This window comes from Pelmatolapia mariae, linkage group LG23 (assembly GCF_036321145.2).
Source record: "Pelmatolapia mariae isolate MD_Pm_ZW linkage group LG23, Pm_UMD_F_2, whole genome shotgun sequence".
NCBI classification, from domain to species: domain Eukaryota; kingdom Metazoa; phylum Chordata; class Actinopteri; order Cichliformes; family Cichlidae; genus Pelmatolapia; species Pelmatolapia mariae.
In genome coordinates, this window is record NC_086246.1 from 17515660 (window position 1) to 17539444 (window position 23785).

At 39.5% G+C, this 23785-nt stretch overlaps 1 protein-coding gene across 2 annotated transcripts in view; it reads left to right on the forward strand.

The window, feature by feature from the left end:
- LOC134620101 (fibroblast growth factor 14-like) overlaps positions 1-23785 on the forward strand; it is a 72569-nt gene that overhangs the window by 31644 nt on the left and 17140 nt on the right. For both annotated transcript variants that reach the window (XM_063466035.1, XM_063466036.1), the window contains exons 2-3: positions 3624-3734; positions 9388-9491. In XM_063466035.1, the coding sequence (XP_063322105.1) occupies positions 3624-3734; positions 9388-9491 (215 nt within the window). The remainder of the gene's footprint in view (positions 1-3623; positions 3735-9387; positions 9492-23785) is intronic.

A 23785-nucleotide genomic window follows, 5' to 3' on the forward strand; every position in this document is an offset into this window, starting at 1 on the left:
TTTCTGGACGTGAATTCTTTGCTCGGCTGCTTTTGTTTGGTGAGACGGTGTGTGTGTGTGTGTGTGTGTGTGTGCAAAGAAAAAGAGAGAAGGTCTTCAAGCGCCTCGCTTGTATGAGACACTTGTGTTGCAAACCGTATTTTACGCCGCATGTAGACTCAGACTGGGGCGAATTAACAGACAATACGACATGTCAAATCAGCGTGGCAGCCTGATTGGCTGACTGATTGAATCAGATCACATCATGGAGAAAATTTAGCTCTGTGTGTGCGTGTGTGTGTGTGTGCGTGTGTGTGTGTGTGTGTGTGTGCGGACTGGGGAATACCCTTTCACTGGAACAGTCTGGAATCACGAGACTGTTGCCATGGCAACCCAAGAATGGGAATTTCTCTAGCAACAGACAGGATGGAGGGGAGATACTGGGAATTGTGGGAATATCACCTCGACGACAGTGGGGAGATGACTGTAGCAGCGGCTGCTTCGTACGGTGGGAGAAGGAGTGAGTGGATGAGCAGGTGACTCTTAGAGGGTTATTGATTTTTTGTGTGTGTGTGTCTTTTTTCATCTTTTATAGCAGCGAGTTATGCAAAGACCAACATTCACCACTTTTAAATACATGAGTGTATTGTTTTCACGCTAAACTCCTGAAAGCGTGGTGTTCAGGTGAAGGCTTCTGTAAAAAAGACAACAAACACCAACACAGCTGAATTCGATCATCTTATGGAGTTAGGTGGGTTGTTATATACAGACGGGGAACAAATGAAAAACTCAACAACAAAATGATCAGAAAAGATATTTGTTTATTTAGTGTTTTGACCATGAAAGACCATGAATGATGATTTTTATTTGGGGGGGGGGGGCTCTTCCAGAGGACTTGTGTCACTTTTGCTTCACCATCTGTCCAGAACTTTATATTCTCTCGACTGTAAATAAGACAAAGCTAAAGAGGAGCCATGTTGCTGGTGCAGACTGTGGAACTGGAAACTGCTCGCTAGCACCTCTTTCTTGACGACATCACTTACGTCACAACAGATGGCAGCCTTGACTGATGTCTCTCAGCCACAAAAAAAAAAACACAAAACATTTCATGACTCTATGATCACCCGATCTTCCACGACGACCATCGCAGCTGACGACAAGCCTGAGCCGAGCATAATGAGTCAGTCCTTCCATTCAGTGAACCCTCACGTGCAGCACGGAGGCTGGAAGAGATCACTCCCATCAGGGTAGAAGCGTTTCATCACAGGATAGAGGGGATCTCTCAGAACAACCTTGGATTGATTTGCTGTGACCTTTCAAGAGAAGACAGTGGTTAATCAGACTTTTTCTGCCACACCTCAGTAACCCAAAAAACACACACACAGTGGGGGACACCCCACAGTCTGAGAAGCCACGTTAGCACGACTCATTTGCCACCCTTCTGTAAAAAAGGAGATTCCTGCACTCTTCTCTGTAGATGCGAGATTAAGTTTAGACGTCACACATATTGTGATTTTTGCAGCCCAACTTGGAAATAAATTGTTCTGTTAAACAAATCGCCCATCCTTGTAAATTCCCATCGGCGGAGTCACAACGCCAGCCAGAAAACGTGTTCTTTTATTACATGCTGCCACTGAAATCCACCTGCTGCAGTATATCCATATCAGACAGGGTTTTTTTTAAAGCCTACCGAGAGACAGATGTATCAAGGCAAAGCCCGACTGAAAGGTCTCATCTGTGCCTCCAGGTTTAGCTCTAATGCAAAAATACATTTCACACTCTGTTTTATTAATGCATTTTAGTTGATGGCACACCATGGGGGGAAAAGATGAGGATGAGAGACAATAAATTAAATTTAGCAGCTGTCTGAGAATACGCGTCACGCGAACAAGGATAGATTGAAATGTGACTGATTTCAGCGTGTCTGAAGCAGGCGCTGTGCTCCCTGACTTTAGATTCAAATGTTGAGAGTTATATGGGATCATAAAGCAAAATGAAATACCCAAACCGTCAGCTGGAAACATGTTTACTTAAATGCATGATTATATTTTTTTACAAGAGAGAGGCAAGAATAAAATGGATTTCCACTGAGGAGCGTTTGAAAGTATCTATTATATTATTTAGAAATCTTTAGTATAAAATGCGATCGATCCTTCCCTTGTGATTTAATAGCCGTCTTTTTATTCTAACTAAGATTTTATTACAGACGCCACCACATATCGTGCTTGGTTGTGTGCTGTGAATTTTTGCAGTTCAAGTGCTGGTTACAAGCGTCATGGCTCCTCTTTCCTCCTTCTCCCCTGCTGCACAAGATGGATTCTACGCAAAGATGGAAAACACCCCTCTCCCTCTCTGTCTCCCTCTCTCACACACACATGGTCCTCATTAACTGGGTCACTCGCAGCTTTTTTTTCCCTTCTCTATGCATTAGGGTATACCTCCACAGAGTCCCTCTCTGTCTCTCACATACATGTTCAAAGGGGATTCCCTCCCCCTTTTATAGCTGCGAAGTCACGATGTGTGTTATGCAGGGAGAATGGGCGTAGTCACGCGCGTGTGTGTGTGTGTACGTGTGTCTGTATGTTTGTGAGATGTCATTTTAGATAATCAGCTTCAGCAACCACTGTGTGTGTTTGTGTGGATGAGCGTTGTGCAGAGGGAGAGATGATAGAGAAAATAACTGTTAGTACCTGTCGAAGAAGCGCCTAAATGCCTAACTAAGACCCAGTCGGAGTTTCGTCTCTCTCTGTCCTTCTGTGACTCTCTCGATCTCAATCTTTGTCTAGTGAATCAGTCTGTTGTCCGTCTCTCAGCTGCTTTCCATGTCCGTTGTCATTTCGTGCGTTTCCACCCTCTCCTTCAGGCCCGCTGTCACTTTTGTCATTTTGTCTTGTTTTAGTTGTTCCTTGTACGAATACAGGATGCACGGAGCCAAACGGCGAGAGGCAAATGCAGCTTCTGCTTAATTGTAGCGACATGAAATAGCCGAGAGCACAGCCTTCTGTTTGCTACATTAGATGTGCTTTTTAATTATTGCAGAGGTTTCAAAATCTGCGGCGGTTATTAAGTATTTACGTACGATGTAGTCAAATCTGAGCTTTAAAATATTATGGGGGGGAAAAAGTGCTTGAGATAAAGAGAAATCATTAGAGCAGACAGAATAGCACGTGTATACAAAGATGTTGGTAAATCATGACAGAGCACAGTAGACACAAAGCTATTTAAGGCTGCACTTTACCATCAAAGGTTCAGAAATAATTTATCAATGTTATTCAAGTGGAACAATGACCACGAAGGACGGATTAGTCCAAGAATCCTGTAATGGATTGGATGTGCTTGACTAGTCTCTCCACAGGAAATCCCTCAGGATGCAGGAGGCTTCATGTGGTCACATTGTCCTTCTTTTTAAACTGTACTGTGCCACAAATGCGTCCTCCGAGATGTGCGCAGGATGTGAGTTCAGAGGAGGAATTTTCTACATAAATCAGCGTTGAAACGGACACAAATCACCACTTGGTTTTGTCTCGTGTTGCTTAACGATATGCACGGGTCCTTACAATGTGCGGCATGCTCTGATTTGAAGATCAGCTTGTTTTTTCAACTCTTCCTCTCTCTGTCTTTTGTCTGTGTTTTGTGGCGTGTAGAACCACAGCTGAAGGGCATAGTGACCAGGTTGTTCTGCAGGCAGGGCTTCTATCTCCAGATGGGCCAGGATGGAAGTCTGGACGGGACCAAAGACGACAGCACCAACTCCTGTTAGTAGACACGTTACACACCCACACTCAGGCACACATACACACACTGGAAGACATCATAAACAATCATGTGTATATAAGGAATAAAACATCTGGAGATATTCAGTCATAGTCAAAAGAAAGTACACCCTCTTTCAAGTCTAAGGTTTTATTCATAAGGACTTAATGAAAAATCATCTGTTCCTCAGAAGGTCTTAAAACTATATAAATACAATATATAATATAATATGGCAACAAAAATAATTAAGTAAAACAATTAAGTGTGCCTTTACTGCTTCCATAGGAATTAAGAAGGTCAGTATCAGACAGGTGCTGCTAATCAAATGCACTTGGTTAACTGATCATCAGCAAGTGTGAGCACCTCTATAAAAGCAGAAGTTTGGGAAGTTTGCTGGTCTGTTGCATTCAGGTGTGTGTTTATACAATACCAAGATAGAAAGGGATCAGCAATGATCTTAGAGAAACAACTGTTGCTGCCTGTCAATCTGGGTGGGGTTATAAGGTCATTTCCAAACAATTTGAAGTTCATCATTCCACAGTGAGACCAGGTTGTTCAGTAACCTAGAAAACATTCAGCATAGCCGACAGTCTTCCCAAGAGTGGATGTCCTGGCAAATCCACCCCAAGGTCAGAGTATGCAATGCTCAGAGAAACTGCAAAAATCCCAAGAGCTACATCTCAGAGTCTACAGGCCTCAGTTAGCGTGTTAAATGTTAAAGTTCATGACAGCACAATGAGAAAAAGACTGAACATGTAAGGATTGTTTGGAAGTGTTGCAGGAGAAAGCCTGTTCTCTCTAAAAAGAACATGGAAAGCATGGATTAGGTTTGCAAGATTACATCTGAACAAACCACAAGACTTCTGGAACAATGTGCTTTGGACAGACCAGACCAAAGTGAAGCTGTTTGGTCATGATGCACAGCACCACGTTTGGGGAAAACCAAATGCAGCACTAACACCTCATATAAACCGTCAAGCACGGTGGTAGCGTACTGATAATTTGGGCTTGTTTTGCAACCACAGGATTTGGGTGCCTTACAGTTATTTAGTTGATCATGAACTTCTCTGTATGCCAAATTATTCTAGAGTCAAATGTGAGGCCATCTGTCCTACAGCTAAAGCAAATCAGATGATGCAAAAGGACAATGATCACAAGCACAGCAGCAAATCTACAACAGAAAAGAATCAAGGTTGACTTGATTATAAAGCTGTGGTGGGATCTTATCAGAGCTGTTCATAAACAAATACCTGCAAACCTCACAGAACTGAAGCAATGTTGTAAAGAAGAGTGGACCAAAGGTCACAGAGGAAATGATTACGATTAAGTTGCTACTAAAGGTAGCTAGCTACTGAGTGGGTGTACTTTCCACACATTACTTCTGCATTTTGGCTTTTGTTAAATGAATAATGACAGGTATGTCTTGTGTTGTTGTTCACCTGAGACTGTTTTCAAATCATTTTAAGACTTGTTAAAGACCATATGTTTTTTTTAATTATGTCCTGCTATATAAAACCTTAAAGTTAACAGAAGGTGTATTTTCTTTTTACCACGACTGCACAGCCCAAATGTGTATTTCTGTTGTGGAAAACGGTGTCAAAGGTGGACAAGGCTTTTTCACAGTCAGCTAACAACAATATGTTACAAAGTTTGTTGCAGTTCTTATTCTACAGATTAGTAGCATGAGGTGTAATGCTATTTTTATGTAAGAAGTCTATAGGAAACTGCTTTAACGTAATGGCCAAATTTTCACTTAGTAAAGTGACAGAGTATTTTATTTGCTTTCTTACAACATCTGCTCATGGCAACTAAAACTACAGATGTGTTTGTTTTTCAGAATTTACATTATGTGGAAAAAGAGCTTCCTTTAAACTTTTGGTGGCACGCGAATTATCGTGAATGCCACACATGCCTCAATGCATGAAAAAGCATGAATTTATTTATGTAAAACCTAATTAATTATCAAAAACACACATTAATTAAAAGTATCTCATGCATGTGCTGCTGCATAAACAATACAAGTAAATTGGAATTAGACTGAATACACATTCAGTGACATCCTCTCTGAGTTTTTCAGGCTATCCATGAACCGCAAACGTTTACATGATAAATAGTTTCTCATTCGTGATCAAGCTAGCATTTTTAACACAATGATTAAACATTTTATTAAGATATGTAAGAAAAGCTCTCAGTTCATGTATGTTCCCTTATGCTTCTTGGTGGCAAAACACCTTTTTTAACATTTAAGCATCATTTGGGTCATATAGAGGTCAGAGCCATTGCTAATAATTGGCCTCCTGGACAGACAGTTGCACACTTTTGACAGATGCATGTACGCAAGGCACATCAACCAGTATCTACAGTAAATAAGAGAGAAATGAGAGGAGCGTTTCAAACCAAATATATTTCATAGCAGTGTAAAAACTACTGACACTGTTTCTCAAGGCTGCCTGGGTATTTAGAGATGACGTGTCAATCTCTCGACCCTCATCTAATATGAAGGTTGGGGCACGTGTTTTTTCCCCCCTTGTTAAAGAGGAGAGTCCAGTGGGAAAGAGAGAAAAAAAGACAAGATAGGTATTCAATAAATATTTTACAGTAGTTATAAGTGGTTAAATAGAGGTTCCTCAGTTTGCAAGGGAATTAGTAACATGCTCTTCAGCTTTACCGTTCAGTCACAGTGATGTTTTTAACTGGTGGCAATGAGTGAAGCTGCAGTCATGAAAGAAGCAATGAGACATTAACAGAGTGTTTATCATTGCTCCATTTGGGACATTTGACATTTTCTTAGAGCTGACCAAATGTTCTGCGACAAGTGGCTGCTCTTAGAGTTTATTTTATTTATATTTTAAGGCTCACTTTATCGGACCCTCTTCGCCCAACCCAGCCCCCCCGGGGGAGGAGCGGCACATGGACAGCTTATTGATTGATGTAGCTTTGTTGTAATATTCTGATGTACTGGGCTTAGAGAAAATCAAATGCTAATCAGTAATCACTGCGGCGTGCCACTCACTCATCCAAAGTGTCCTTTTCACATTGGCCGAGCTGCCTGAGCTCTGCGGTCTGCCTGTTGCGGTAGTGTTCTACTTATTTACTATTATTTTTTTTTAAATTTATTTTGCCAAATGTCCTCACATCTACATTAATTTATTTATTTTTAACATTTCTACCACAACGAGTCTGCAGTAAGTAGATGAGACAAAGCTTGTTGCCAAGCTCCAATTTATTTATTTATTTATTTTTCATTTGTCTGGTCAGTAACATTTCCTGCTGCATTTAAAGGGACAGCTGTCAGCACCTCTCATCAGCTGGTCTCATGTCTTCATGTTAATGAAGGCTGTGCGGCACGATGGTGGTTGACTAACTGTGATATCTATCGAGTCTGATTGCTCGCAGGTGTGCTTGGGCATATTTCCACTGTAAATGTTGGTTGAGAAATCAACAACCATTTCTAAGCAACCTTGATTAATGAGGGCTCTGATATCCCAGGTGTAATCAGCCTTTGATTACAAAGAAAAGAGCACATCCACTGTTGCGACCTTCATTTTAGGTCATGGTTGTTTTTTTTATGCTTTTACGCGATAATGTGTGCACTCGTTTCCTTTCTAAAGGCCTCAGCTGTCGAAAAAAATACTCCAAATGTTAGTCAGCAAGTATCTATACCTAAGGGTAAATACAGTATACGGTTGATGGATGCATATCACATCAATAGGTGTTCATTGCCTGACAGTCATATAAAACTTTCAGCAGTTGACAGTGAACTCTGGATTATCCAGAGTATCTGGGACACTGTTGTAGGAAAGACACACTTGCTGTTGGAGGCAGAAATCTCAGAGGCGGATGTTTCGAAGCTGGGCCTCAAACTCGCAACATGAAACGACGACATCTTTAAGCTCGAGCCGTGGGACGCGGCAGCTAATCAAAAGAGGAGTCACAAACGCCCGAGACAATTATACCGGCAGCGATAGAGAAAAGCATCCGCACAATAAGACAATAATGTAAAGTCTAGATCTGGATTCACAGAATGCAACGGAGAATGAAAAACCTAATAAAATGCTTTTTTTTTTATCAGCTGGAGAGGTTCAGGTAGGTGAGAGGAAGCGAGGGAATGGACAACAGACTTCAAACTCTAATGAAACTTAGATATGTAAAATAGTATAGGTGAATAAAATCAAGGGTAGACATCATTAAAAAAATTGTTGTGGATGTTAGGTTACAGCTAATCTAACACACAATTAGTTTACGTTGACCTGAGGAACCAAAGCTGTTTATTACATTGAAAATTTGCACCCGAATATTCTCCTCTGTGTACACAAAGAAAGAAGGGTTCACCTTAAATCTTGCTTGATGCTGTTTGTGTGTCGGTGCTGTCAGCACGCAGATCACACGAGTTAAATGTGGCACCACTTTAGCCGACCTCAGTGAGAGACAGAAGAATTTTAACAACCTTGAAAGGTCATAACTGCCGATGGGCGTGATTATTTTCATCTTTTCATATCCGAGGATCTAGATTAAAAACTATATCAGAATGGAAATCGTGAGCTTATTGTCTGTGATTTTTTATGCCCTGCCTTTGTCTTTGCGGGTTTATTTTAAAATTGAAAGATTTGCTGCTTGTGATTGTTTAACTGAAGTGACACTCAAGGCCTGATTGGGTTATTTGCTCCGTTTTTGCATCAATTTAATTTTAATCCTGATTCTCTCGCATGCAGAATCCATTACTGTCTTGCTGATGTTTGTAAAGCAGTTTTGGTAAAATTGAAGTCACTCTCATAGAGCTAAGAACATAATTAGAAAGCACAGTGATAATGGAGAGCCACAAAAATGCCATAGGTTATTTCTTCTTCTTGTAAACAGCCTAAATGAATTCCTTAGTTGACCCCTCAAAGAGTAAATAATGTCATCTACTGATATTCAGGTTTAAATTTCTGTGTATATGTTGCGTTATAATTCTAGATTATTTATCTATTATTCAGTTTAAGAAAAGAAAACAAGATAAAAGATGCTACGTGATTGCAGGAAGTGAACAAAACCACCGGTGACGCTAGCCCCCGGGCTACATGGGTGCAACCAGCCGTCTGTTTCTTTACCGTCACTGACTGCCGTTCTTCAAATAACACTGACCTGATGGAGCTGAGAGGTGGACTGTGCCTCTGGAAAAAATGAGAAGTGGCTCATATTAAAATGTCACAGAGTCCTTGGTTAAGATATCCTTATGTCCTCCACCTGATCTTTATTTTTCTGGTGTTCAGATTCAGATTGAACCAACATTTTTTACTGTCCTGCAACGCTTTTAAGAAGACTTTGGTCACAAAGTCTTTTATATGTTAAGCCGAACAATGGATGATTTTTTTGCTACACAAATAATATTTCTCATCCAGTTATATTAAATATGTTAATAGACACCTATGAGCACTGGGGTTGGGATAGAAGAAAAGAAATCTATCACTTCTCTGAATGCATCTCTCTTCTGTAAAATTCAGAATTTAAAAGCCCTGCAAGCAGCCCCACGAGACCGTGGAGGCTGCTTCACCCTCCACCAGCTGACCAAACCAACTGAGCAGTTCTGGGAGCACTGCATTTCAACAAGAGACACACAACAAGTGTGCAGGAAGCGCAAACACATGAACTGAGTTTGTCTCCTTTTGTCTTCAGCTCTGTTTAACTTAATTCCTGTGGGTCTGAGAGTCGTGGCCATCCAATCAGTTAAGACCGGTCTCTACATCGCAATGAATGGAGAGGGTCACCTTTACTCCTCGGTGAGTGCACGCACACACACAGACACACACACACACACACACAGACACAACAAGAAATGCTTTGTTTCAGCTTCTTTGATGCGTGCGGCACAGCACAGGGAGCTTTAACCGATTACAACCGGTATTATGGCGCTTTCCTGTTTTTTGTGCATTGGGGAGCAATGCTCAGGAGAAATTGTTTAGCTTACTTGCGGATCTGAATTTATCAATGACAACTTCTTGTGTGATTTTAATTATTGAGAACTGGACATATTATTGCTTTGAAAAAAGTCAGAAGGCTTTGCTTTGTCTGCAAAGGGAAACTGTGAGCTGAGAGATTAGTCTGTTAACTTTAGCTCTGATTAAAGTGGTAAATTTCTTTGCTTGAATCTGGTCAAAAATAGTTTGGGAAATAAGCAGAGATAGTTTTTAAGGTGTTATTTCATTATTTATTCAAACTTCATATATTTATTTTACATTTGAATAATAAAATGTAAAAAAAAACTGTCACTTTCACCTTAATCGTTAATTTGGTGGGGAAAAAATCTGTTTAAAAAGAAAACAAGTAAATATTACAGGGTTTTTTCCTCTTGGCAAGCAAACAGTAAGAAACAACAGGAAAAATTAATATTTTTCAAGGAAGGTAACACAGGGTTATTACGTTTACTGTGCATGGATTGGTTAAACTTGTGATTTCTTTTGTCATTTTTGCTTAAATGGCTCATCAGTTATCAAAATGAGGGCCTATTATTTCTGTGAATTACCTAATGGGCTCCTTGACTAATTTCCAGAATAACATTTGGATCTAGTGACACTCTTTAAAAGAGCCAGATATGAACTAAATGAATCACTGTCCGGCTAATGTGACAGATATTTTAAAACATATATCATCACCTTCCACACTGACGTTATATTATGTGGAAGAAACATGAGGGGATTTTTTTGTACAGCCCTGCTTAGTTACCAGGTGTAGGGACTGTTTGGACTGTATCCAGGAACCTTGGTCTTGATGTGGAGTTTTTGGCTCGAAGGACACATGAGCTTATGCCGTGGTTAGGCGTCCGTTATCCATCTGTCTGTGTCACAAGAATCACTACGCCTCCTAGAGTTTCAAAGTTTTATCAATCGTGCACACAGTGATCAACCAATGTGTCTTGACTCAAATTGTGCTCAAGGTCAAGGTCAAGTTTGTCATTTTACAGGCACTTTTCCATTTTCACAAGATTCACTTTTCCTCCTAGAGTATTAGTCATATTTTACTTTCACACAACAATCATCTCATGGGTCCTCACCCAAACTGAGGTCAAGCTCAAGGTCATATTTGCTGTTTTAGCTTCTGTTTTAACAGCATAACTTTCTTGCACACTACTTAGAGTTTCACCAAATTCTCACACTTGATGTACTGAACAATAGTCAGTTGAAACCATTTAGCAAAGATTCTCAGTGTCTATGAATTCTGCATGCACATAAGTACAAAGAATGAGCTTCAGGAAAATACTAAACAATGTGATAGCTTTAAATATCACTTTGCACACGTGTTGAATCCCACATATCCTGTTAGATGGTGATGAGCATGATCTTATTGGTCATGATTGTGGAGGGAGTGGTCTTATTGGTTGCCTCCCACATTAGAAGGGATGGTTGGAGGGCCTCCCTATTACCATAACCTAACAGCAGTATTGGGACCAGTGCTCTGAAATGCTTATACATTCATGTATTTTCATCCTTATTATGGCTACAGTGTTAAAACACTTTCCTTTGACCTGAATTTGAGTGTTTGTGAGCCCCATTGACTTAATAAATTGATTTTTGATTCTCAATAGCTTGTGCAGTACTTTTCACTTCCGTTCTGCACTTCACACATTACAAAAACCTGTGAATTGTGATAGATCGTGAGCTGTGTGAGCCACTACGTCACAGATCTTCTGTATTCTGCTCTGTGTGACGGTACACTGATTAAAAATCAGATGCAAAGCTCACTAACCCAGCATGTGTTGGGGAACTTTACTGAAATCTGGCTTTAAAATATGAAAAAAAAAAAAACATACGCTGTTGTTCTATAAAGCTGGCAATGAGCTGCAGCTGATTAATTCTTAAAATCAATTAAAAAATAAACTGGAAGGCTCGTCAGAGTTTTGATTGAGAGACGAATACTGAGTCAGAGTCAGCGGTGCATAATAGCACAAAAAGCTTTTTTCATGTCAGAAGATAATGTGAAAGACCCATTTTTTAGGTTTTGTGGGACAGAAGATTGGAGACAGTTTCATTAGATAGAAAGAGAGAGATGAAAAGAGAGATAAATTGCTTTGAATAGATGCCAGTGAAGCATATTAGCCTGATTACAGACGAGTATGCGTTCAGTCGGTCTTTTATTATTTGATAATCGTTAGATTCTGTGTCCTTTCCAGAAGCATCTCCTTCCTGAACATAAAAAATTCAGACAATGAAAAAAAAAAAGAAAGAAAAATCTGAAAACCTTGTCGAATAATTGAAATAAGAAAGAGACATGGAGAACAATAAGAAAGACATGACAGGGAGACGGCAGAGGAGGTGAAGAGGAAGTGGAGCGGAGCAGGATGGAGGGGACGTGAGGTAGAAGAGTGGCGGCGTGAAGATGTTTGAGCAGAATATGAATTATTTCCATGCTGACTCTTCAGAGAAAGTTCAACCTCTTCCACTGACGTCCCCTCTTCTGACATCACCCCTGCTTCCTCCCCTTCATTTCTTTTTTTGGTTGGAGATGACAGGAGCTGAGGAGGAGGGGAAAGGAGGTGATGGGAGAAGGAGAGAGGTAAGGAGAGGTGATGGAGAAAGAGAGAGAGAGAGAGAGAGAGAGAGGGAGGGAGGAGACGGGGGAATAGAAATGGATGGCAGCGGAGAGGAGAGGCAGAGACAAGAGAGATGAAAGGAGGGAAATGAAAGGGAGAGGTGAGAGGAAAAAGGGTGAGGCCAGTACATGACAGAAAAAAATGAAAGGAGGAGAGGGGAGAAGAAAGAATAGACTTGGATGTGAGGCAGAAGAAAAGAAAGTGGAGAGAAAGTAGGGCAAGGACAATGAGGAAAAGATCAAGAGGATGGAGGAAAAGGGCTGCAGACAGAAAATAAGAAAGGAGGGAAGGTGACACAGATGTGGACAGAAGAGGTGAAAATGAAGAGCATGTAAAAGGACGAGACAGTCAAGGAAAAATGGGAAAGGAACGAGAGTAAAAGTCGTAAAAAATGACAGAAGGAGGTGGAGAGAGGAGATGAATGCAAGAAAGACAAGAGAAAATAGAAATATATGATGTAAATCTGAGGAAACGACATTGATTAAATAAGAAAGAAATCTGGAAATGAAGGAGAAAAGGGTAAAACAGAGGAAAAGACTGAAGGGAGGGGACTGCAGACAAAATGAAATGAGGTAAAATGTTGTGGAGCTAGACGTGCAAAACACAAATGAAAAATGTATAGAGAAAAGGGGAGAGGATGGAGAGGGAGGAGGCAAAATGTTTAGGTAGAAGGGGGAAAAGGACGAGAGGAAAAAGTTGTAAAAAAAAACAAAAGGAGCAAAAACAAGCCTGTAGACAAAGGGGGTAATCGGGAAGAGAAAGAACGGAGATCTGTGCTGCTCTGCTGGGCTTTCTCAGCCTGTCGCTGAAAGTCACAGATGCATGAGGGCTTCCTGTAAATAATTGAAGAGGGGGAGTCCCCCCCTACATACACACACTCACACTCAGCATAAATCCCCTCTAAAGCTGCATAGAGGGAAAGTGAGCATGTTTGATCATTTTCCAGCTCTGTGACTGATGTGCAGACAGCTACAAGATAACAAATATATAAATTATATACAGCAGGATGGGTTTATTGTGATGTCAGCACTGCTTGATGCTTAATTGGTTGCTGCAAAGGTCCTGGCTGTTGGAGTGCCTCGCACTGGTAGTAAGAACCAACCTGTAGAAATACTCATTAAATGTTATAAGGGTGCCATCACAGTTCGTTTTATCCTGCTCTGGACATGAGCAGCAATGTTTAGCTTTATGTATTTGGTAATTGGTTGTTTCAGGTTCGCACTAACCAAAGAGCTTTATTTTGGACACAGTTTGGTTTATCTTTCATCCCTCTTGGCTACATAGAAATTGGACTCCAGTGCCTGCAACTTCAACAAGACATGGTGCACTTGTTAGCAGTCTGTTCTGTAACGACTTCAAGATAGACCAGCAGTCCAAAGCATTTTACACTTGGAAGGACTTTTACATTACAGCTTGTTTGCTAGCAGGTGTCAAGACATTATCTTGTAGCCGCAGTTGTGTGAAAATGTAAGCAACCCTTTCAAACAGTGCCTGCAGAAAAAGGTGATATATTTCAAGAGCACCACAAGGAAAATCAGCTTTTTCTACCATATATTGATTAAAGTTTTTTTTAAGACAGATATCAATACTTGGTGATTTTAAATTCTGATATATCGGCCGATATTTTCTTTCCAACACACAAAACATAAACAGATTCCCCAAATGTGTTATGTGTACTTTTTTATGAATCCTTATTTAGAATATTATCAATATAATATCAATCTATTGTCACAACTTGTGGGTTACCCCCTTACTCTCTGACAAACCCTGCTCAGGTCAGTCGGTTGTTTTTGTCACAGTGATGGGGGAGTCGACAAATTATGCAACTTCCACACTCATAACATGGTTGAATGGTGTTTCTCCCTGCTCTTTGTTACGTTTTACATTTTAATTTATCATCTGTTATAAATGCCAACACTGATATACCAGCAAATAGCTGATATCAGCGGGACCAATATATTGGTTGACCTCTAATATCGACATATGAAGAATTTAAGTACATCTTTGACACAAGACTTATGTGCTTCCTAAATTCCTTTTTTTCAAGGATGCCGTCTTGTTTCTTCCATATAAAGCCTGTATTAAATACTCCACAACAATTAAATGTTTAACTATGAGCTATTCAGTAACCGTCCAGTTTTTTTTAGACATTTCTTAGGAGAATTGTTGATTCTCTTAAGGTCGTTATCTTGTTACAAGGACCACCTCTAGTTCAACTTCAGTTTTTAGACAGATGGCCACACATAACCTCTTTAATATGATAGAAAGTCCACAGCTGTGGTAATGGCTGGGATCTGGTCAGTCCATAATAAAGCAAAGCAAAAGTGAAGTCTAACATTTCCAACACCACGCTTGACAAGTGGTAAAAGAGTCTTCTCTTAACAAAGCTGTCTTTGGTCTCTGCCAAACATGGGTATGATTACTGTGAACACAGCAAATAATGTGCCCAGTACACATTATTTCAAAAGATCTTTGATGTTTGTAGGGCTGTCAAAAAAGAAAGATAGTCAGATACTAATTGATACTAAAAACTGTCGCTTTAGATCAGGAGTGTCGAACTCCAGGCCTCGAGGGCCGGATTCCTGCAGGTTTTAGATCTCACCCTGGGTCAACACAACTGAATCAAATGATTAGTTCATTACCAGGTTTCTGGAGAACTTCAAGACATGTCGAGGAGGTCATTCAGCAATTTGGATCAGCTGTGTTGGATCAAGGACACATCTAAAACCTGCAGGACACCGGCACTCGAGGCCTGGAGTTTGACACCTGTGCTTTAGATACTTACCAGCAAACAGAACTGATACCAACAGAGCCGTCTTCGCTTCTTCCAGTCAACACAACCTCATACAGCATTGCTGCAGACAGGCACACCTGACCTCACTAACAGCTGAACACAAACACGAACAGCTAACTTTTTTAATGTTAGTAGGTGACATTCACAACACTAAACAACACTTTATGAGGAATTCTAAGAGGTCAGTAAATCTCCTATTTCAATGACATTGAAGTATTAAACTGTTATCACAAACATCAGTCTGTCAGGCACACGTGTTAACATTAGCCATTTCACTATAAGCAATTATTCCACAATCATATCGGCCATCTGTTAAGGTATCATTAAAGTAACGGCAGTGGCTAATAATAAAACAGTAATGTTAATGTTGAAGCTAGGTAGCAAACATTATCATTGAACTTTTATCTGTATTTTCCTATCAATAAAGACCCACACCACCCACTGCCATCCGTACTACACCAAAGTACAAAGACATTTTCTGTAATTTAATGAAAAGGTTATATAGTCAAAGGAGTTTGCAAAGAAAGGTGTCTGGACTTCTTTAAGACGTTTCACCTCTCATCCGAGAAGCTTCTTCAGTTCAGAACTGAAGAAGCTTCTCGGATGAGAGGTGAAACGTCTTCAAGCAACTTAAAGAAGTCCAGACGCCTTTCTTTGCAAACTCCTTTGACTATGATGACCTGGATGACTGAGAACCTTCACAGACAAAAGGTTATATACTAAATTCATAATTACAGAACAGTCTGAGCAATGATCAATCAGAACGTTGTCTGTAACACACATTTAATCATATAGTTTCACTGGACTGGCCCACTTATCATCAAGTGGACTGAATGTGGCTCACGTTGTAAAAATGAGGCTGTCATCCCTGCTCTAGACCTTTGCATAGTTTTTTTTTCTTTTTAGAAAATGTTAGTTTTGCTTACCTACCATTTTTGCTATCTCTATTCTGATTGTAGAATTTACATAAATTGAATAGAAAATTGATTTGATTTGATTTGATTCATGCGCGCTAAGAGGCCTAACAGTTCTTAGATCTTTCCAGTGGTGACACATCAGTAGCACGCAGAACACCAGACCCCAGATGAAACAGGCTTCAGATAATGGTCATTAAGGAGGATCTAATCACTGGCACCTAATATAAAACTCCTGATTCTGATTTTGTAAATCTGAAGGTTACATAAATATAACCTTTTACATGTTTTCATGTGACAGAATGCCAAAAAAATAAAATATTTGCTTGTCTAAATAGCTTGAAAAAGCCACAGTTTCTACAGGATGTGCTTCTTTTTGAGTATATTTAAAAATTTATAGTCTCTTATCCGATATAGTTTAAATAACATTTATTTTGTGACCCATTAAGCATCAGTGTGTGCGCGCAGTGTGATGGACTAAACTAAACAGGAGTCCAGTTCAGGTTCCTGCAGATGGAAAAATAATTCCATCGATCTCGACTTTCATATTTGGAATTAAAAGTGCCAGAACGATTCACACGACTTCACAGCCTACATTATGCATTCAAATCCCTGAATAAATGTGTCTCATTTGTCACTGAAAACAAGGAAAAGGACATTTTTGAAGAAATGTGAAGTAATGTAATCAATTTTAACACATTTTCTTCTGACGTGTCATCACTCACAGTTCTCAATTGTAAATGAAACTGAATTTTCTTCTCCAAATCTCAAAAAATATGAGATGTAAAATGTAATAATGTGCATTTCGGGGTTGCGTGTTTTTTTTTTACTCTTTAAATGTCAATTTTTCTTTTTCCCAAATTGCTTTCAGTATCCAAGCTGTGTATATAGATTACATCATCCTCAGACATTTACATTATTCCTGGTATAGTGCATTTTCTTTGCAGCTTCTTCCTGGATGTATGCTGCTCTCCTCTTGGTGTGTTTTTTATCCTCTTATTGCAAATTGTTAATGATATGCTGCAAACTTAGTTATACATGGTAGCTCTTATTAATCCCAGATAACCATCATCTGGCGGCTGTGTGGTTGTGCACGTATGTGTGGTTTGTGTGTGGGTTTGGGAGTGCGTGCGCTCAGCTAACAGATGGCACAGTGTGCAATGAGCTGCTATGTGATAATTATGGAGCATGCTGGGGGAAGTGGAAAAAAAGTGCTGATGAGTTTGGGACTGTGTGTGTTTGCGTGTGAATGAGGACGAGAGTGGTAAAAGAGTGCGTCCCTGCGCAGAAGGGTGAATATTCCACGCATCGGTATGTTGTGTGTGCACGGACGTATCAGGGGTGTTGGGTAGGTGTAGGTGTGAAGATGTCGGCTGAGAGGTGAAAGAGGAAATTGAGTTTTTGCCTTGTTTTTTCTTTTTTTTTTTTTTTTGCAAAATCATTGCACATTTCCTGCATCACACCGCTATTACCGCCACACTGTGTTCTTCTACCGCTGCTGTATATGGATGAGAAAAAAGACAGGCAATATTACATTAGGGATAGCTTTGAATGTTATTTCCTGTTGATAATACCTGTTGTGACACACAGCAAACAAAACAAACATTTTTCAAAGGTGAATATTTTCATACATTTTGCCAACAGGCCTGTAAGGAGGTTTTGTAGACATGGTACGTTAATCACTTTATATACATTTTCCAGCCATTTTATTAGTACACCTTGATAGGGCCAGGTTGAACCCCCTTTTTTATCTTCAAGCTGCTTTAATTCTTTGTTGCATATATTCAACAATGTCCAGGAAACATTCGTCTGAAATTTTGCTCGGTGTTGGCATGACACGATCACACGTTGCTGGAGATTTGTCAACTGGATCCCAAAGGTGCTCTGTTGGATTGATCTGGTGACTGTGGAGACCATTTGAGTACACCGAACTCATCATCAGAGTGGACAAAGTTTTTCTAAAGTTTTTTGGTGCAATTTTGGTTAGCTCTTGTGAATTGTACCTTCAGTCTCCTGTTCTTAGCTGACAAGACTGATACCCAGTGTGGTCTTCTGCTGCTTTACCCCATGTCTGAAGCAGTCTGGCCATTTTCCTCTGACCTCTGGCACCTCTTCTCAATTCTGATGGTTGGTTTGAACTTAAACAGAATCTCTTAACCACGCCTACAAGCCTAAATGCACTGTGTTGTTGCCATGTGATTGGCTGACTAGGTATTTGCATTAACAAACAGATGTATTTAATAAAGGGCCTCTGTATGCTAGGTTTGTGTAGGTGTTGACAACTGTCCCTGAAAGCTCCTTTTTTCTCCTTTTTTTCAATCTGTATTTTGCTGACTGTCCACCATCAAAGATTAGAAATGCAAATGTAGTCCTTCATGCAGTGAAGTCTCAGTGAATCGACCTTAGAGCCCTGGTCTGCTTGTTTGGGAGTCCCCTGTGAGCTTACACACCATCTTGTTGCTACTCTTCCATCTTTGTCTTTATACACCCCTCTTATTTTTTCAGTCACCTTTCTGTCCAGGTATCACTAGGTGATAGAAACATATTGGCGTACCAATATATAATGTACCTTAAAAGAAAAGGACAATGGTATTTAATGAAACTGTTTAAAAAAAAAAAATAGATGATTAGGAGCATTTTTAAACAAAAACACAGAAACAAAATACTGAAACTAGCCTAATATAACATAAATAATAATAAAATACTTAAATAAATTAGTAAATTAAACAAGGGACTAGTAAGGTAGAAATTATACAAAAGAGAAAGTACAATCAATAGAAAATAGAAAAAGGTCAACTAAAATAAAAGAGTGAATAAAAATGTAAATGTAATACATTAAGGTGGACTGGCTTTGGGACAGGCCATTTGTTTGGCTTTGAATAATGTCAGTTTCCAAGTATAAAAGCCATTAATGCCCCAATAAAATCATTCACTTTTTACAACAGAGGCATTCTGCTATTATATACACAAACATTGTAATGTGATACACTTTTCTCAGATCCATATCACACAATATTCAGTATACATACTAATTCTACACATTATATACTATAGCTAATGGTCATCATACACAGCAGTTCATGACAAGTTTATTACAGTTAAAACTAAAACTAGATGTGAGAAAGCATTTTAGTTTACCAAAATAAAAATGAACTGAAACTGAAAAATTTGTAATCAAACCTTGCCTGATGAGGCATTAACAGACACGTTTATTAGTCATGAAACATTAAAAATTATGTTTTTATTGCAGTAACTGTATTGATTTTCCTATATCTTACCTCTGCGATATACCCTCCACACAGTAATGCTAAAAGAGACTAAAAATATATATTGAAACAAAAGAAAAGATAATAATAAAGTGTAATAACTGTTGTTTGTGATAAGGAAACTGCACCATATATAAAATAAGTGAACAGCTGGAATACAGTCAGTGTGCTACTTTAAAAATTAAACTCCAAAAATCTAATCTTTGACTCTTTTTTAGTTTATCAAAAGTTTTGTATACACGTGCAATTTATAAAACTGCCTTTTGAGATTCCTAAGCTGACTAATAACATATAATTATAAAGATTATAGCATTTAACAAAAGTAGCATTACATGATAAAATATAGTTATGTAGGGAAGAAAAACAAATTAATGACATATGGTTTAAAACATGTTACATTAAAAAAAGTAGCGCTGTAAAAATAAAATAAAGTAAAATCAGGAACACAGTAATTGTGGTTAACTGATGGGTTTTGACATTTCAGATGTTGAGAAGGAGAGGCTCCCAATGCATAGGAGAGAAGTCTAAAAAAGGCTTTCTCTAATGGTCTCCAAGCTGAAAAGGAAAAAGGACGGATTCCTGGTGTCACAGGAGCAAAGATTTCAGGCGTGTGTAGAGAGAAAGAGATCAGGGAAGTAGTGAGGGGCAAGTATGTGAAGGAAGAGCCTGTGTTTAATGCAAAAGACTTTAAATCAGCAACTTTAGTTCCAGTTTTCCGATGCTGCAGAGATGAATCTTGTATTATTTCACGGAGCTGTAAGTAATGATTATTTCATTATTGATCAATATTTTTTTTAAAGATTGTTTGCAAAATAATTGGATATGCTCAGAAAGGCATAGAATATTTATTATTTAAGAGCATAAAAAGATCATATCATTCTGTCAGTGCGCCCCAGGGTGGCTGTGGCTACAATGTAGCTTGCCATCACCAGTGTGTGAATGTGTGTGTGAATGGGTGGATGACTGGATATGTAAAGCGCTAGTAAAGCGCTATGCAAATACAGGCCATTTACCATTTTTACCATTCTTTTGCTTGAAACTAAAACAGTGAGGGTTGTAGTCGTGTTCTGACGCTGGGGTTTGGTGATGTCGAACTTTTGGTTCTTTTTTATTTCTTGAATCCCGTGTGCTCTTGATTTCGTTGTTGTTCTAATGATGGTGAGTTTTTGTGATTTTTGTGAAATTATTTAGCTCTGTTGTTATTTGAGAATCACGTTTGAGTCTTTTGGTCCGTCTCTTTAGTGTTTGTGTGGTTTCTGGTTATTTGCTGCTTTGATAACTAGCTTTCTTGTGTGCCTTGTTTCAGCTTTTACCTAATATCTGTTTGCTTGTCTACATTTGTGTTGACAGGCCTATATTATGACAAGTCAACCAAAGAAAATCTGAAATTGTCTCTACTCTCTATTAATCAGTTGATTTTTGACGATGACCTCTCTCAATCTCACATTAGCTTAAGTCAATTATTATTAGATATAAAAGCTTCTTTTTTTCAGCTGAAAATGGCTTTGCAGGTAGTCTGCCTTTCCCACTGCCAAAAGTAATGACTTAATCCTTAACTCCATTGATGTGGTGCTTTCACAGACTATTGTCCGACCAATGACAGGCAGGTCAATTGAAAGCAACCAGTCGATCTGGAGAGCATAGCTGTCGACAAGAAAGTCAATCAGGTATGAAAATAGTTGGTTACTAATTGTGTGACGGATCTATCGGGTAATTATTTGTCTCAGCACACTGTTAAAAGAGTTCTTTTCCATCCGTATCTGCAATGTGGATATTTTTCCCCTTTTCAGCTTCTCTGCACAGCTCTGCGACATGTTTCAGAACAAGATGTTTTAAGCAAACACCAGGGGTGTGTGTGCTTTGTATGTACGTTCACGTCTGTGTATCTGACACACGCCTGTGTACGTAGGCGTGCGCTTCCATTCAAAACGCAGTTGGTACAGCACTCAGACAGAGTGAGTCCTGTGATGTCTACATCCAGAGAGAGATGAGAAGGAAGAGGAGTGGCAGAGAGAATAAATGTTAGCCATGTGAGTCATGACACACGCACACATTTTCTGGTAACTAGAGAATAAATTAGTTACTGTGGAGCTGTGGAGCTGTGGAGCCTCTTCAAAGACACCACTCTGTGAATCATGACATTGAAGTACCACAGGACAGGTTTCACACTCTAATAGCAGGTTTGAACATTTATAGAAACATACTGTCCACGGCTGATGTTTCAGAAATGAGTGATATGCAGTACTTGTGGCAGTTTTTCAACATTTCTCCAGTGAATCTGCACCTTTTTGCAGAAACTCACATCACTAAAATGGAGTCATAGAGAAATCTAAAGAAACTCAAAACACCCCTGGGTCAAGGACAAGAAATATTTTTTATCAGCTTGGAGACAGTTTTGCAGACCATGTTCAACATGCGTGAATTAGATTCTGAGAAAAGGGATAGTTCTGTGATGGGGGATCCTAAGGATGATTAGACTTTGGTCAAATGAAGTTGACCCAAACAGAACCAAACAAGAAAACATCAACACCCAAAGCCACATGTTGCATTTCAGTATAATTCAATTCAATTAAGTTTTATTTATATAGCTCCAAATGACAACAACAGTCGCCTCAAGATGCTTTTTATTGTAAGGCCCCTACAAGGACCCTACAATAATACAGACAAAATCCCAACAATCAGATGACCCCTATGAGCAAACACTTGGCAACTGTGGGAAGGAAAAACTCCCTTTTAACAAGAAGAAACCTTTGGCTGAACCAGGCTTTGGGAGATATGTTATTTTAAAGTATTTTACTTTGTCAAAATGAACAAGGTGAAATGGTTTATTTATGCCTTAAAGACTAATGTACAAAAAAATATGAAATGACTCTTCATTAAATTACCTAAACTTTGTACACGAGCAACCCATCATGGATTGCTCAGTCTCCAAATGCAGCGATTAAAAGGCACATTTTGCTAGGTTCTAAATGTTCAAATTTGAGCTTTATACAAGTGATGTTACTTATACAAGCACTGCCTTACAACTAAAACATACTGCTGGAAAATGCTGTCTGTAGAAGATCCCACAGAGTTTGCTAAGAGGGTCTCAAGAGAGCAAGAGTGTTCAGAGGCTTTACCTGACGAGCACCTGTAGGGTATGAGAGATCAGCGCAGAGAACTCCTTATCTTTGTAAGCTCATTAAAGCACTTGTTGACCTCATAAGAATTACAAGTAAGCCTGCTTACCAGTTTGAGTTACGTTTTCATATTTGTTCAAAGATTAAACACTGCCAGAGTTGCAGCTTCAAAAATAAGGCTAAAATATTTCTCTCACCCCATAGGAATATGTTTAAGGGCCATATTAATTTAATGGAGTGTACAAATAGTACGTACTCGCCGAGAACGCGAGTACGTACTGGCCGAGAACGCACGGGAGTACGGACTCGCCGAGAACGCGAGCACGGACTCGCGATTTGTACAATTGGAACACCAGCGTACGTGATGATGTCACAGGTCCGGAGTTTCTACTGCCGTCCCCTCTTAATTTAACTGTGAGTAACATGTTATGAAGCTTAACTTTAATCACAGCCAAACCGGTTTACTCAGGGACAAATAAAACACTGAAATAAACCAAACATTAACATTTAGAAGTGATCTAAGAGACTTATATATCATTTTTAACCTCAGTAGTGAAACCTCTAATAATAAAAATAGTGTACATGTACATACGTGTACATACCTTAATAAAAACAAGCAGGTGAGATGTTAGAACGCTTTTATTTTTATTTTAGTGGACACTCAATACTATAGACAGCTGCTGGGGTTTGTTTAACCTGAGTAGTGAGAAGACCGCGAGCGGGGGGTGGGGGGTTTGAAAACGATGTGCCGGGAGTCCGCTGTTGAGTTTTGGACGAAATGCATTCTGGGATATTTAGCTGTACCAAGTCCACACAAGTCACCACCGATGCATGCTCGATAAAACGGGCGGAGCGAGAACACATCCGGGACTTTTTCGTGTTCTCGGCTTGATGCGTACTTCGAATTGGAACAGTACTTGGTCTCCGACTGATGACGTATCACGAGTACACAAGAATGCAAGTACGCACAAGTACGCATATTGAGAAACGGGGCAAGTGTCCTGCAGGTTTTAGTTGTGTCCTTGATCCAACACAGCTGATCCAAATTGCTAAATGACCTCCTCAACATGTCTTGAAGTTCTCCAGAGGCCTGGTAATGAACTAATCATTTGATTCAGGTGTGTTGACCCAGGGTGAGATCTAAAACCTGCAAGACACCGGCACTCGAGGCCTGGAGTTGCCTACCACTGGTCTAGCCTCTCAGGTATGTCTGCGTAGGTTCTCAGTCATCATGGTCATCGTAGTCTAAGGAGCTTGGAAAGAAAAGCAACTGGACTTCTTTAAGTTTCCTTGAAGATGTTTCACCTCTCATCTGAGAAGTTTCTTTAGTTCTAAGAGCAATTGATGGAGAGTCCCAGATTTTAAGCCCCATGGGAGTGTCCCATAAAGCTTGG